Raw genomic sequence first — 17,203 nt, forward strand, 5'->3', positions numbered from 1 at the left:
TACCTGAAAATTCTCCTGTTATTAAGACAATTAAATACGCTCACCGTGGACGTAACCCTCCCGAACAGCCTAACCAGATACTAACTTTTGGTGGTGATATTCTAGTGTTCAGAAGAGGCTCCATCGAAGCTGATATCAAATGAAGATATAGTTAGCGCAATGAGCAAATAATGCATTGACAGAGGAATTTTCAACAGCCATGCTCAGCACACTCAAGCACAGATATACTGAAGAAGACAAACTTAATGGGTTCTGCTGCCCAGCCAAAAGAATTGCGCAAGTACATAGGGGATAACCTTTGGCATATAACTCAAATTACACCCAGTAACCAGAGCTACCGAAAAAGTCGACGTATGAACATTGGCAGCAAAAAGCATAGCTCAGAACATCGCCTGCTTATACCTTAACAAAATCTTGACCATTCCATCTTGGGTTGTGCACCACCAATGGCCAGTCAAAGTGTTGTACAGTATCACGCATTACTATTTCAAATAGCCTGAAACTGAGTAAAACTATAATTTAGACTTAGAAGTTAAATAAATGTCGATAAGTGTCCAATTTATGTTACTTGCCTAAAGGATTCGTACACAGAATTTCTTTTATAATACTAGTATATTACAATATACAAACAATAAAACAACTTACAATAACGGTTATTACAAATAATGAGTTATGTACAAGAGTTTTACAAACTTTCTGGTCTGGAACTTCTTTGATGTCTTATCGAGGATTCGCGACAGGTGAGTTAATTTAGAGGTGAAGTAGGCACAATTCATTTAACAGGAGCTGGTTAATCTTGAATTTTCCGGTCTTTGCTTATCACACGTCGAGTTTTTCGCCACTGAAATTACATAATGTGTTTATAAAAAATACTGATGTCCGATATGAATCCGTTGAAGTTAAATGGTTTGTAATGTTCGAAATTTATAAGTGTTCTTGGTCAAATATCTGTAGTTCCCGATTGTTAAGCGTTAATCACAGTCATAGCTTTCGACGTTTATAGTATATCAACTGTAGCAAACCAATAATGTATACTGGATGTTGGCGTGTCGCGTTGGTTACATTTATAGGCGTGAGGAGAGCTTCTAGAAACTTCAGACTGCACAACAATATAGATGACACTAATGTTTACAAAAACACACACATATTGTAATTTTTACACTTGAAAAGTCTTTACAACTTTAGGAATTTCGCAATACAGATTTAACAGTACATTGCTGTGCCACTGGGGACCTACGGAGTTTCATTTACTAACGAAAATTTTACTCGACTTGGAGTTAGCTTTTATTGAAAAAGAAAGGATAAAAATATCCTATTTGCATTACGATTAAGTAATAAATCATTACAGTTACAGAGTAACAAATTATTACGTGCAGAGAACTATTAGGTTGAGGAATAATTCGTGAGGGTTTTAAATAATTTCATTCAAGCATTACATGCAAGACTATACAATACTTCAATGCATGAACACATTACACTCAAAACATTTATTATGATACTTTATTTCATGTAATACCTAGGTATATAGTATGCATTGTTTTAAACGAAATTGCAAGGAATTAAATGCGAAAAGCAGATGGTGTCGAAAATGCTCGATTTTGTCCACTTGACATTCCATTTAGTAAGCTGAAAATGAAAGCAAAAATTAAAGACATATGAAAATCAAACACACCATCTATTAGAGCAAAAAATTATCTACCAAATGACATGAAATATTTTGCGAAAGCGTTTCATTTATGAATATATTTTGTTAACTTGAAAAAACGCTCACGAATTATTCCTCAACCCAATATTTAAAACTATTGTATGTATAGAAATAAAGATATGTAGTGAAATTTTAGGGCAAGCGACATTCATCGGATCGTATATCCTTTTATAACTGTCTTAACCTTTCTTTACTTTTTTAGCGCAGACATTCCTCGTGATGCTTTGCGCGAAATTCATACCAAGCTTTTTTTATTCATGCCATTATTCTATTTTTTAAATTATGATAATTAATTTTGGAACAGAAAGTTTTGGTGTATGAATTTTAATTTTAGAGTTTGTTGAAAGTTTTGTAATTTATGGGCAATAATCTCTAGATTATATTATTAATTTCAAATTGTTCACTTGTGTTTGATGTTGAAACTTTCTGTTTTTATTTTAAGCCCTGTTCCTTCTCGGTAACGCCCCCTACGTCTTCCAGCGGCAAGTTTACACACTTGAAACACTAAAATACAGTATCTGGTTCTTTCCATGTTGGATAAAATAAAATAATCTGTCATATGATTTTTCACTGAGATAAAAACAAAATGTTGTTAGCACTAGTATTAGGCTTAGTGATTAAGGTGCTTCTCAACCAGAGAGCCACGAATAAAACTCCTCGTCATCGAACTTTATCACCTTTTCAGCTGTGGGGGTGTTATAATGTTACGGTTATTACCCATTATTCGTTGGTAAAAGGCTAGTCCTAAAGCTGCCCTCCTTCTGGTGTTGCACTACTACATTAGGCACAGCTGGCGCAGATAGCCATCGAGTAGCTTCAAGCGAAATTTGAAACAAACTAGAGCCAAACCACTGGTAGTTAAAAAACAAGCAAAAAAACTTGACGTGATGACGTCTAGTGAACTGAAAGAATTATGAAATAATAAAGAAAATAAAACTTAGCATAACCAACATAAACAGAAATATGTAATGTATATTATAACAAAAATAATTTGGGTCATTAACGTAACTTCTCTGTGTAAGAAAGCAAAATATAACACAACTACTTTGTACGTAATAAAACAAATGAAAATAAATTAATATCTTACGAACGTGCTTCACTCTTACAACGAACGAATAATTACAGGTTCTGTTTGAGTTCACATCTCACTAATCTTAACCCATTCAGCAGAGCGTGAACGTCTTATAGGATCAAATTCATCATTAAGTGCTGTCTATTTCCTTTCAATGCAAAGCTACACAATGGAGAACTTGCGCTCAGTTGACCACGGAGAATGGAACCGCGGACCTTCAGTCGGTAAACTCACCGGAGTGAAAATTATGGACTACAAAGTGGCATTTACACTCTGTAATTATTTTTATGTATTTACTTATTTATTACAGTTTCTGCCATTATTTATTTAATATATCTCTAAATAGGCAAGAGAAAATTTGATTATAAAGTCATAATTTCAATCGGTGGACCCAGCAGATAGCCGATGTTCTAAGAAAACACACATACACAATAATTTTAAAATTTGAAGGCTACTAGATATATTTAAAATCAAATTTATTTCATAAATAACTGTAGCTCGCATTTCTTACAAAAAATAGCTTCAAAAGTCTCTGTCAGTTTTTTGTCTAAGACATATACGTAACTTAAGCTACCACTGTTTCTACCTGATTTTATATCTGTAAAATGTTAAACTCCGTGTTACAAAGATTCTGTTATGAGATAACTTATCAGCAAGCTCTGACGTTACTGAACAACGTCACGTCGTCTGCACTCTTTACCTAACATCTGATGTCTGCTTTCATAGCAGCCAGCGACACATGAAACATCTCAAGACACTTCCTATTTAAGTAAACAATATTTTGTTTTATCTCACAAACTCTATTAACGGCAAGAGCATCATTTTACACTCTTTTTAACTGAGGATACACATATATATATCTACTGTTCTGACGGGTTTTATCTTCGACAAGGTGGTAGCAGCATTTTTCATTATTTGGCAAAAAAAAAAAAAAAAACTCAAAATTCGATTCACACAATGATAACGAAAACGATTTATTTTTTCGGCCCTAACCACATATTTTACTTTACAATGTAAGTCTGCGGACTTATAACGCTAGAAGTCGGATTTTAACACCGAAGGTGGGCACAACACAGATAGCCCATTGTTTACCTAGGTGCTTAACTACAAATTAACGTTCTTTGGAAGGCCTAATTCACAAGTAAAACTTTATTTGCGAAATTTACTCTCGTATCTACGACACACCGGGCTGACTACATCTGATAATCGATCGAAAATGTGGTAGCAAATTCTCTAATCAGTTTACTGGCTCAAAGACCGAAGTAACTCTCACTTAATAACTAACTAACTCTGAAATGGTTAGGCATTCTTTTATATATATATTTGACGAACTTATATAGACGCAATAATTTTTCCTTAGAAGTTTGTTTGTTTGTTTGAAGTAAAGCACAAATCTACACACTGGATTTTCTATACTCTTCCCACTACAGGTATCGAAACCCGGTTTTTAGCGTTGTAATCCGCAGATATACCGCTGTGCTACTCAGGTAGAGGGGGCGTTACAAAAAGGTTGGTGGAAGCAATAACATCTACTTGTTGGTCTAGCTTTGGCCCGGCATGTCCAAGTGGGTAGGCGTTCGACTCATATTCGTGAGTTCGAATTCGCGTCGCACCAAACATGCGTTGTAATGTGATGGTCAATCCCACTATTCGTTGATAAAAGAGTACCCCAAGAATTGGCGATGGGTGATGATGACTAGCTGCCTTCCCTCTTGTCTTACACTGCTAAGTTAGGGATGGCTAGCGCAGTTAGCCCATGTGTAGCTTTGCGTGAAATAAAAACAACAAAACATGGTTTATTTTTAATACGCCAGGGATGGTTACGTGGTTAGGGCGCTCGACGCCTGGTCTGAGGGTCCCTCGTTGGAATTCCCGTCATACCCCACATACTCGCTCTTTCAACCATGGGGTCGTTGTAATGTGACGATCAATCCTACTATTTGTTGGTAAAAGAGTAGCCCAAGAGCTGGCGGTGGGTAATGATGACTAGCTGCCTTCCTTCTAGTCTTACATTTCTAAATTAGGAATGTATAGCCCAGATAGCCCTCGTGTAGCTTTGCGCGAAATTGAAAAACAAACAAATCCTCATATTCCGTTAGAATCGCCCAAGGGTTGGCGGTGGTCGCGATTGACTAGCTTCCTTTCCTGTATTCCATCAGTGTGTAATCAGAGACAGTTATACGAAGATACCCTTCGAGTGGTTTTGTGCTGAAACCATGGCTGAAAGGGTGAGGAGTATGTTTAGCGTAAGGGAAAATTCGAACCCGTGACCATCATATTACGGTTCGAGCGCCCCAAACCACCTGGTCATGCAAGCCCAGGAGGATTTGACTGCCACTCCTACAGAATGTTTTACGCGGCAATGAGTTGTAAAAGATGAGAATCCTTGAATTCACAGTTCAGAAACTCTAACAGTCGGCCACGCCTGACTCTCTGTCACTCCCCAGTAAAGAAGCCACAAAGCATACAGTCATGTGAAAAAGTTAGGACACCCTATGAAAGCCTGTGTATTTGTGTAACACTTTTGGATATATAGATATGTAATCTCAATTTTAACAATACTGAGAGATTATAGGAATATAACTGAACAATTAAAACTGATGAGAAGACTTTTCAAGATCCTCTGTAAATGTAATTCCACAAAAATGCATATTCTAACTGAGGAAAAAGTTAGGACACCCCCACATTTATTCCTACTTAAAATGGCTCAACTCACACACAGGTGTATCACACCAGGTGCACATGATTAGAAGAACGTTACTCAGCATTTTGAATGAGACTTGCCCTATTTAAACCTCCGACATTTAGTTTGGTGTACTCCTGACTGTTGAAGTGAGAGTGAGCACCATGGTGAGAGCGAAAGAGCTGTCTGAGGCCTTCAGAAAGAAAATTGTAGCAGCTTATGAGTCTGGTAAGGGATTTAAAAAGATCCCAAAAGATTTTGAAATCAGCCTATTCACTGTCCGGAAAATAGTCAACAAGTGGAGGGCTTTCAAAACAACTGCCAATATGCCCAGGTCTGGTCGTCCAAGCAAGTTCACCCCGAGAGCAGACCACAAGATGCTAAAAGAGGTCTCCAAACACCCTAACATGTCATCACAGGACCTACAGCAGGCTCTGGCTACTGTTGATGTGAAAGTGCATGCCTCTACAATCAGAAATAGACTGCACAAGTTTAACTTGCATGGGAGGTGTGGAAGGAGGAAACCTTTGCTCTCTTAGAGAAACATCAAGACCAGACTGAAGTTTGCCAGAGAGAATGTAGACAAAGACCAGGACTTCTGGAATAATGTTCTTTGGACAGATGAGTCCAAAATTGAATTATTTGGACAGCAGAACAGAGGACATGTTTGACGTAAACCAAATACAGCATTCCAGGAAAAGAACCTCATACCAACTGTGAAGCATGGAGGTGGAAGTGTCATGGTTTGGGACTCCTTTGCTGCAGCAGGATCTGGACAGCTCACTATCATAGAATCCACCATGATTTCTACTGTGTATCAGAGGGTGCTTGAGGAACATGTGAGTCTATCTGTAAGAAAATTAAAGCTGAAGCGGAACTGGACCTTGCAACGACAACGACCCAAAATATACCAGTAAACCCACCAAGGACTGTCTGAAAACTAAGAAATGGAGAGTCCTGAAATGGCCAAGTCAAAGCACAGATCTTAATCTCACTGAGATGCTGTGGGGTGACTTGAAACGGGCTTTACATGCAAGAAACCCCTCAAACATCTCACAACTGAAAGAATTCTGCATTGAGGAGTGGGGTAAACTTTCTTCAGACCGATGTCAAAGACTAGTAGATGGCTACAAGAAGCGTCTCACTGCAGTTATTTCAGCTAAACGGGGTAACACTAGCTATTAGGGGATAGGGTGTCCTAACTTTTTCCTCAGTTAGAATATGCATTTTTGAAGAATTACATTTACAGAAGATCTTAAAAAGTCTTTTCTTCAGTTTTAATTGTTTAGTTATATTTCTATAATCTCTCAGTATTGTTAAAATTGAGATTAAATAACTATATATCCAAAAATGTTACAAAAATACACAGGCTTTCATAAGGTGTTCTAACTTTTCACATGACTGTATTAACGCGTTTCTCTCCTTCTTTAGGTGAATATTTGACAAATATACAGAAGTTTGTCTGATACTAGCAACTGAGTCAGTGCAAAAAATGTATTGTTCTAGGACAGACTACCCACGAAGGTTGTGATGGGAGTGAATTTGCTACTTGTATGAACCAAAGCTTCTCAGTTAACAGTGAAAGCCCGGTTGGTGGACTAGCAGGATCTCTGAAGGATCTGGAACTTTCTTGTCGGTAACGGAAAATTGTCTTATGTGTTTTCGTTTTAGCAGTTTTAATAATAACTCCACGCATAAATTGAAAAACGAAATTACTACACCATTGGAATTCAATTCATTACATTTTGTCAGATCTGAACATCAGTATACTTTTTATTAAAACATAGGGAAGAAAAATACGAAAGTTATTGGATTAATTTCATTGAAAAAAGAAATAAAACATAAAATAATAGATACAGAAGTGCGCAGTAATTACCTATTGCCAAGGTATAAAGGTACGCAGTAATTTCCTGATACCAAGGTATTAAGATACGTAGTAATTACCTAATGCCACGGTATAATGGTACGTAGTAATTACTAAATGCCAAGGTGTAAAGGTATGTAGTAATTACCTAATGCCACGGTATAATGGTACGTAGTAATTACCTAATGTCACGGTATAATGGTACGTAGTAATTACTAAATGCCAAGGTGTAAAGGTATGTAGTAATTACCTAATGCCACGGTATAAAGGTAGTAGTAATTATATGACGTCAAGAGTTTTGTTTGTAGTTAAACACAAAGGGCTATATGTGCTCTGCCCACCTCGGTTATCGAAACCCGGTTTCTAGCAGTGTTGAGTCCAAAGACATACTGCTGTAGGGCCGTAAGGAGTGTGTAGTGATTACTTAATTTCAAGACCTTTAAAGATTTTTGTGTGTTTCTTTAAGTACTGATGTTTGTTGTTGTAATTTTATATTGATCTGTGATTTATTGGTTAGATAACTATAAACACTTATCTTATTTGTTACAGGAAGTTTTACAAAGGAATGGAATGCATGGAAAGATTTCATGAACAATGTCGAAATTCAGCTAAATTTATGGACTATATAGAGAAGCAGATTGAGGGAGCCAGAGCCGCCATGTTTCATCTTTGTCATAATGAAGCGACGATCCAAGAAGGTATTTCTACACGAGCCTCAAACATTTACTTTCTAGACTAAGAAGATAATGTCATGACTGTAATCTCGTGACACTATTCACAAGACTCTAATACACCGAAGATGTCCCTAAAGGACTAATGTAGTTGTTGAAAGATTGATATCACATCTAAGCTTTAGTTAAGGATTTTAGTTCCAAATTTATGGATCCTCATTGCTGAGAGAAGTTTAATTTCTCTCTAGCCTCAATTTCCTTGATAGACCAAGCGAGTCCTAGTGGTTTGCATTGTGAGCTAAGGATTGTAAGGACTTGGGTTTTACAGGAGTTTGTATACTATAATAAAACAATTTGAGTATGCGAATCAGCATGTCACACGACAAATACAGCCGATAAACTGTCGCAGTGGAACAGAATGTATCAGAACTACATTTTGTCATTCTTAGGTAGTGCAATACTATCAAAAGTTGATCATGTATGGGAAGGATATGTAACAGCTCTTCCAGATGCAAAATATTTATACACTCAGGCATAAAGATGTGTTACCATCGTAGATTTGTGATTTGTAAAATGGAGATATAACTCGTACTTAATTGAGTATGGATTAACCTCCATCAATAACATATAATCTGGTATACTTCTTTGTCATATAAATAAGCGAAATGTTGACATACCTTGTATTGTAGACATGCCAAAACTTCGTTTATTAATTTACCCTATATGGATAAATATTTTTGATGATCAAGAATCAGCTGAAAAATGCTATTGGTTAGGTACAGTTGAGGTGTGTTTTCAAACTTAACTGTCGCCTTACTTGTTACTTTAACTTCAAAGACAACATTTCGAGTACCTTACAACTTTTTTACGTTGCTTGTAACTGCTGTAGACAGAGTTACATTGATTGTACTAAAAGAATATTACTAACACGTGAGAAGCAACATGTTAACTTAAGGTTACCAGTTAAGTCCAATATACTTGTGCATGTTCTTGGTGAATGCGATGTTCCCGCCAATTCCACTTTGTTGTCAGGGCCACTGATCAATAGAACTTCTGAATGAAAGAAATTTTGCCCATTTATAAGCTGCGGCTGGAAATTAATATTCTTAGTTGTGCAAGTAGTGCGTCGAAATGTAAGAAGTAGTGTCTGTAGAAAAAATGTATTGGGAAGCCGTCGGTCGTCGTACATTAGATGAATTATGGAAAGCTAAAAAGAGGAATGGAGTGCTTTTGACATGACATCTTTGCAACTGAGAGTTCTGAAATGAAAACTACGTTACAGGACCATTGTCAAGATGCACGGTTGTCGGACAGAGCGTGACCGTATATGACAACACGTACATTAACACCGTGATGAGGTTCCAGTGGTGCTACCGAATACGCTTCACATTTTTCAGCTGTGAGCGTGTTACAAGAATGATAGTCAATTCTGCTGGTCAACTAGAAGTAGCTACCTAGGACGGCGCGAAATACTGACTGATTGCCTTCTTTCCGGCAACTCAAAATTAGGGGTGACTATATCAGAACTACAACTTTTTGTTATACGAGTATTGGGTATTTAGCTCATTTAAGTGATGAATCAAAGTTTCCTTGATTACATGTTTTACAAGGTATACGAACACAGTTCTGCTAGAAATATCCAGATGTTGAAATATATAAAGAAGGACTCTAATAATCACTGTTTTAATATGAAATATAACCGCTAAATATGTGATACTATCCTGTAACTACAAGTGTCAGATCGGCTTTGCCTCCATTAATGTTTCGAAAACTCCACCAGATGCTAATGACTCAAAGGGTTCCAAAAACATTTATTAAAGTTAAAATCTGGGTTCTGTTTGGGTCTTCTCCCCAGTGGCACAACAATATGTCTGCGATTGATAATTCTAAAAACCAGTATTTCGATATTCGTGGTGGGCACGCCACATATGGCCTATTGGGTAGTTTTGTGATAAATTAGAAACAAAAATTTTTCAAGGCACTTTCAAACTGTTGATGTAATTACAGCGCAGACAGCACAATGGATAGCTTTGTGATTAATTAGAAACAAATAAACAAATTTTCAGGGCCCTTCCAACCATTAATGCCATTACGTCGCAGATAACCCATTGGGTAGCTTTGTGATTAATTAGAAACAAAACAATTGTCAGGGCCCTTTCAAACTCTTGATGTCATTATTTTAAAACCAGACATCTGCTTTAACAACACATTATGTTGACCATAAAGACCTTTAGAGCCCCTGGAATGTATCTTTCTAACACCTAAACACTTCAACAATACGTTCAACATTCTTTGCGCAAAATGCAGTCAATGTAACAACACAAACACACACATCACAGACACATAATTAGAAACAATATCTCAATGTGGCACGTTATACAGAGATTAACTTATATATAAAAAGAAATAGGCCCTTGGTAAGAGGTTTGATAAAGTTTGCCATATCAATTTAAATTTATTTGGCAGTCAGCTGAAATAGTAAGGTAAACGTGGACCAAATTAGATGTCTGTAAACTTTCCTGTCTGCAACAGATAGAGGGGGAGGGATTTTAGTTCTGCAGAGCACAAATGGAAGTAATAGCTAGACACGTGTTCTTCAGTCCTTAAAGAGTCACCCACGCTGACTTTGTAGGACATCAAACCATGCTTTTCTTCACAAACCTCAACAATAGTAGATGGCATGTGGGTCCCCTGTTTGAGTAGGCTATTTTTTCCCGCGTGCATGTGTATGGGTATATAGGAGCAAGTATGAAGTTGAAAAGAATCAGTTCGAATATTGAAGATTAGGATGTCTCTTTCCTGAAAATGTTGACCTTTTTTCTTACACACACAATTTAACAGATTTATATAAAAGTCAAGCGTTTATTGTAGTTAATAAATAAGTGTTTTCTTTATATTATTAAGGTGGTCGTTGGACCCACCTGCCTTGGCTACGGCCCTATTATGGGAATATTACGTGTGAGAAACATCTATTTAGGGAGGGTAAGCCTTTTATAAATGGTGCCTCTACTTCAACCAATAATTCGAAAACGTTTGTCATAAAGTAATCCAGTTTGTCTATTAATAATATTATTAAGTAAAGTCATTTATCTAAGTGTAATTAATATGAAGTAAACCCGTTTGTCTAAATGTTAATAATACAAAATAATACAATTTGTCTGTATTATTAACAAAATGTTGTTGTTGTTTTGAATTAAGCACAAAGCTACGCAATGGGTTATCCGTGCTCTGCCCACTACGAGTATCGAAACCCAGATTTTAGCGTTGTAAGTTCGTAGACATGTCGCTGAACCACTGGGGGGCATTTAACAAAATGAAGTAACACCATTTCTCTACACTATTAATGATATGATGTAAAACCAATGTATCTCAGAACGGCTGGTATGGGTATACTTTTATTAGTAAGCAAAGAACAACGTTTCGACATTCCTCGTCTTCAGGTGAACATTCTTATTTCAAGTGGGTTTCTCGTCATCAAGAATGATGAAATACCGTTTCTCTGTAGTGTTTGCGGTACGAAGTAATACCATTTGTCTAGAGTGCCTGATTTAAGTATGAATAACACGTGTAGAACTATGTGTTTCAACGTAAACGAAAAGTGTTTTATTTTGCTAAAGCGTTTTGCTAACTACATCTTGAGATATTAATAAATTTTATTTCGTAATTATCTCATTGTTGAGTAACCGAAGTTTTAATTTACCCAAATCTTATTAGCTGAAACGTTTTCTGTTCTGTTTTTTGACAGAGAACAAAGTCTACAATACTTGTTACCGAGAGTTAAACACAGACATCATAGACTGTATCAAACCTCTGCAACAGCAGCCTCGGTACAGCCATAAGAAAATTGTGAAGAACCTGTGTTGGTGAGTAAAGGCCAGACGTGACCCAGTATTTAGCGTTCCGGGCTGCGTCACGTAGGCACAAGGTTCGAGCTTACGATACGCCGTTGAACACACACAAATTGCTCACTTGTAATGTTAAAAGTGACAGTTAGTCATGTTAATTCGTTACGAATAACTGTGTAGACGGCACATGCTACTCACTTGTCGCCTTTCCTCGGCTTTGTAGTTTGAAATGTGTAATCGCTAAGCCTGAACTAATGTAACAAAAGAAGTGTCGTTCAGGCAGAGAATGCAAAAGGAATATTGCAATGTATTCAGCGAATTTCGTTGGTTTAGAAACGACTTGCTATTTTTTTTCTTTTTAGATGCGTATGGATAATCGATCTGGTTGATTGGAAAAGCCCACAAACGCACAGAAACGTCGTCCAACTAAAGAACCATCCAATAAAGTTGTTAACCCTAACCTTAGTATATTAAAAAGGTGATTGTCGTGATGAATGAAAGCAATAAGTTTTTTTGTTCTTGTTCATGTTAAGCGCAGAGATACACAATGAGCTAACTTTGTTGTGCTCATTAAAGATATTTAAACACGGTTTTTAGTGTTTTATTAAACCTTCAGACTTGACCCTGACCTGCTAAAGGGGAGGTAAACAAATTAATAGGAAAGTAACACTGTATTAGCTTTATAAGGTAGAAATTATGTTGCTTACGTCATAAATAATTTATTCATAACTTTCATGTACCATCCAATCATCATCGCCAAAGTTTTCGTAGCGTCTAGTCAGAATATTTAAAATCATGTCCTTACAAGTCTATCGTTATGCACTAAATATTTTATATAACTTTCAACCCTCTAGTGGCACAGTGGTATGTCTGCAGACTTAAAACGCTAAAAACCGGGTTTCAATACCCGTGGTGGGCAGAACACAGGTAGCCCATTGCGTAGCTTTGTGCTTAATTCAAAACAACAATAAATATTAACTTTTGGTATTAGTAAAAAGCGATGTCTCTTAAAGCCACTAGATGTCGCCACAAATCCTTCAACTGAGGATTTACTTCTACAGTTTTCTAATGAATTCTTACATTATGTCTTTAATTCAAAACGTTTCTTGGATTATTTTTACCTTCACACCAATACCAAGGGTCTACTGACTTCCTTTATAAAATATTTATATTTAGTTTTATTCTTTAAAACCTAATAACATTTTTCTAATTAAATACTTAAACTGATGTTGGTTTGATAAACAGCAATCATCGAGTGTTTGTTTTGAATTTTCGCGCAAAAATACTTGAGGGTTATCTGTGCTAGGCGTCCCTAATTTACCATTTTAAGACTAGAGGGAAGGCAGCTAGTCATCACCATCCACCGCCAACTCTTTTACCAAGGAAGAGTCGAATTGACCGTAACTTTATAACGTATGTTTGGTGCGACCGAGATTCGAACCTGCGACCGTCAGATTATGAGTCGAACGCCTTAACATACTTGGCTATGCCAGGCCGTCGTTGAGTTTTTTATTTAAAAAGAATAATTTGAGGTAGTCTCATTCTAGTGGCTCACTAGAAAGCTTATGTCTGTAGAATTACGAGTTCGATTCCTGCGATTGGCACAACGAAGATAATTCACGATGCAGCTCTGTGCTTGAAATATAAAAGTAGAAATAATTGGCTAAAGGTGAAATTAACTGCGTCATATAATTTGCTACTGACAGTTTAGATTATTAGAACAAACAAAAGTAGCATTATTAAAGAAATTAAACTGGTGGAAGTGTTTTATCATATTATTACTGCTAAGGCACATAAACTCTCTGTAATCATTCTACTAATTTATCGATTGCCAACTATTTAGAAAATCTTCACTTAAAATATAGTACATGAGTTTTCACTTTAAATATTATTTATCATTTGCATTAAAAAAGAAATAAGTCTTAAACAGTGTTTTGAAATTATTTTGTTTCTAAACTTCCTCTAGCGCACTTAACCGTACGGTGGACTGTATCTTAGAGGCCGCGGATAAAGCCTGTAGTCAGAAAGCTGCCCACGTTGCTCGACAAATGGTTCGGGTAGTGACGTCATCTCTAGAAGTTTCCTGCACGTCATTAGTAAACAAAGAATGTTCGGGAACTAGGATATCCCTTTTCTTTGGTTCAAATTTTGCTGCTTATGTTCTGATATTTTGTTTCTTAATATTTTAATCTTGTGGTGTGTTATACGTTAAATATTCACTACATTTTATTGTATTTCTTTAAATTGTGTTCATTTTTAACAGTGTGAATAATAAAGTTTCCCAAATCTTAACTTTAAATATCTGTTGTTGTTTTGTTTTTCGCTTGTGTTTTATAGTTCTTTAAATTACGTTTTCCCTAAAATAATTGAAACATTCTACAGTTTATACGCGGGTATGAAGGGAGAAAAGGGGTTTGGCCGAACCCCCTATTTCTGTGCTGTAAACAAAATGTGCTTATACAAACAGATAGCACAACTACTTATGGTATTTAACATTTTCTACAAAGCTTGTATTCTTCTGATGAAGTATTACCGTTTTTTGACTTTAAATATTCCGATACAAAGTTTGTTTGGTTTGTTTTTAATTTCGCGCAAAGCTACTCGAGGGCTACCTACGTTAGCCGTCCGTAATTTAGCAGTTTAAGACTATCCCAGGCTCACTGATCACTAGGGCTCTCTCGGTCTACGTTTTAATGTTTATTAAGTGTTCACAGGTACTTAAACGCTCCCACGGCTGAAAGGGCGAGCATGTTTGGTGCGACGAGGATTCGAACCCGCGACCCTCAGATTACGAGTCGAACGCCTTAACCCACCTGGCCATGCCGGGCCCTACCACTACTCGTTCGTGAAAAGTAACCCAAGAGTTGGCGGTGGATGGTGGTGATAAGATGCCTTCTCTCTAGTATTTACACTGCTAAATTATGGACAGCTAGCACAAAGAATTCTCGTGTAGCCTTGCTCGAAATTCAAAAAACACACAAACAAACATAAGACGACCTGCATCTTGGACTATGATAACCATTTTGATACAAATGTCACCTGTCGTGCTTTACAACCTTAGACTGGTAGAAGGAAAGCTTATTAACAGTACCCACCGCTAACTCTAGTGATATTTTTATGTGATCGAATAGCAGGATTTGAACGTCAATCCCATATTGCACCAACGACCACATTGTGCGGAGCGTGTTTGTCCGGAAACAGGACATATATCTGAAATCCTTTAATACAAATAGCCCAAGCTCACTGATCACTAGAGCACTCTCGACCTACGTTTTAATCTTTATTAAGTGTTCACAGGTACTTAAGCACCTGTATTCGTGATAGTAACTACACTTGGACGTATTCCAATACATTTCATTTAGCAGCGCCACTTTCAAGAGATATTTAAAATATATATGACACGTGCCAAACAAGCTCGTATGTTTCCAGCAGTGTATCCGTAGTTCAACACACCTCACCATACGCTGGTTGTCGTTCACTCAACAATCTTGAACGATGTTCATAAAATATCCTAGTGTGAGAGCTCACCTTTGAACTCGTGGCGAAAGACAACTTGAGGCTATCTTGTTCTCCAGCTAATGGCAAAACTCGGACTTTGTCCATCTTGACGTGGTGTATATATTGGAGTGATGAGAGCTAAAAATAACTGGAACTGCAGTTCTCACTTAAAACCAGCATGTGTATACGTCTTCTAGCAGAAAGTAAACCATGCATGTTACCATGCACTTCTGACACCAAAACATCAATACGACACCCAGCAAATAGTAGAACAAAGCAGGTTACCATGAATTTCTCATACCAGCACATCAGTAAGTCACCTAGCAAATAGTACACCAAACATGTTACCATGAATTTCTCATACCAGCACATCAGTAAGTCACCTAGCAAATAGTACACCAAACATGTTACCATGAATTTCTCATACCAGCACATCAGTAAGTCACCTAGCAAATAGTACACCAAACATGTTACCATGAATTTCTCATACCAGCACATCAGTAAGTCATCTAGCAAATAGTACACCAAACATGTTACCATGAATTTCTGATACCAACACATCAATACGTCTCCTACCAAAAAGTAGACCAATCATGTTACCATGAGCTACTGGCATCAGCACATCAATACGTCACATAGCAGAAAGTAAACCCAACATGTTACCATGAACAACTGACACCAGCACATCAATACGTCTCCTAGCGAACATAAAACAGAAACTTTGATATTCTCAGGTGTATTGATGAGCATAGATAGATTGAGGAACATCAAGAAATGTGACACATAGTTAAACTAAATAATTGAGCAAATTAATTTTGGAATAAACATTCAAAGAAATCTAAATCTTTTTCTAGTGCTCAGAAAAACTTACGAAAAGCTTTATTACTGAAACGTTCAATTATTATTAGACAGGATTAATTTTCTTAAGTGTTTAAACAATTCAAACGTTTCAGAACTGAAGAATATACAATATACTGTACATTTTCTATGTCGCTTCTATAATATCGTACCTATATTTTATGATTAAGGTACAAAAAAGGTAATTTACACCTTTAGGAAATATTGTTGTAACTGAATACTTTATTTTTACCATGGATTATTGCTCTGTCCACTTCCTCTGCTTCTAAACAATGGTTATTCAGTATTTTAATGTTCCAGCGGTAGGCAGAACATATAGCCCTTTGTGTTTAATAACAAACAACAACCTATGTTTTTTATGTTGCGAAAAGAGATTTTTTCCAGTGAACTGGGTGTGAGTGCATTGTTGACATTGAATCTTTGTCCTATTTGGCCAACATCTGCAGACTCATACCACTAGAAACCGGATTTCGATACCCTTGGTGGACAGAGCACAGATAGTCCATTGTGTAACTTTGTGCTTAATATTACAAACAAAACAAGATCTAATCGATAAAATCTTCATCTGCAACATACTTTGGGTGACAAGTAAGAGAGAATTAATTAGATGATTTCTCTCCATATCATTTGTAGGTTTTACCACTAAAATGATCTGCATGGACAAAATTTCCAAAGAAATGGAGTTTGTAATACAGCTGAATTGTAGCATCATTACAGATATTTAACACTACAAAACGATGTTCGATACCGGCAATGACAACAACATGAATAGCTTATTAAGAAACTTTGTGCTTGAAAATAAAATTAAAGCTCTTAGTCGAGAAACCTCATTGAGTAAGTGCCTCGATCACGATGTAACAGTTTTTAATATTTAGTTATTACGTTTTTATAATCCCTAATACAAATTATAGCAGTTTCCTTTGGTGATTTGTGATAAGTTTCAATATCTAATGTTATATTTTTATCACAGACAATCAAAAGTATTTAACAAGGTTTGTTTGTAGGGC

The 17,203-nt window shown here is 36.6% G+C and overlaps 1 protein-coding gene across 1 annotated transcript in view; it reads left to right on the forward strand.

Annotated features, from left to right (window-relative positions):
* LOC143246103 (uncharacterized) overlaps positions 1-14,139 on the forward strand; it is a 29,854-nt gene extending 15,715 nt beyond the window's left edge. Inside the window, exons 2-5 of the mRNA XM_076492320.1 lie at positions 6,967-7,096; positions 7,874-8,022; positions 11,741-11,858; positions 13,807-14,139. Of these exons, the coding sequence (XP_076348435.1) occupies positions 6,967-7,096; positions 7,874-8,022; positions 11,741-11,858; positions 13,807-14,029 (620 nt within the window). The 3' untranslated portion in view covers positions 14,030-14,139. The remainder of the gene's footprint in view (positions 1-6,966; positions 7,097-7,873; positions 8,023-11,740; positions 11,859-13,806) is intronic.
* Positions 14,140-17,203: the final 3,064 nt, after the last annotated feature.

The sequence above is a fragment of the Tachypleus tridentatus genome, chromosome 3 (assembly GCF_004210375.1).
Source record: "Tachypleus tridentatus isolate NWPU-2018 chromosome 3, ASM421037v1, whole genome shotgun sequence".
NCBI lineage: Eukaryota > Metazoa > Arthropoda > Merostomata > Xiphosura > Limulidae > Tachypleus > Tachypleus tridentatus.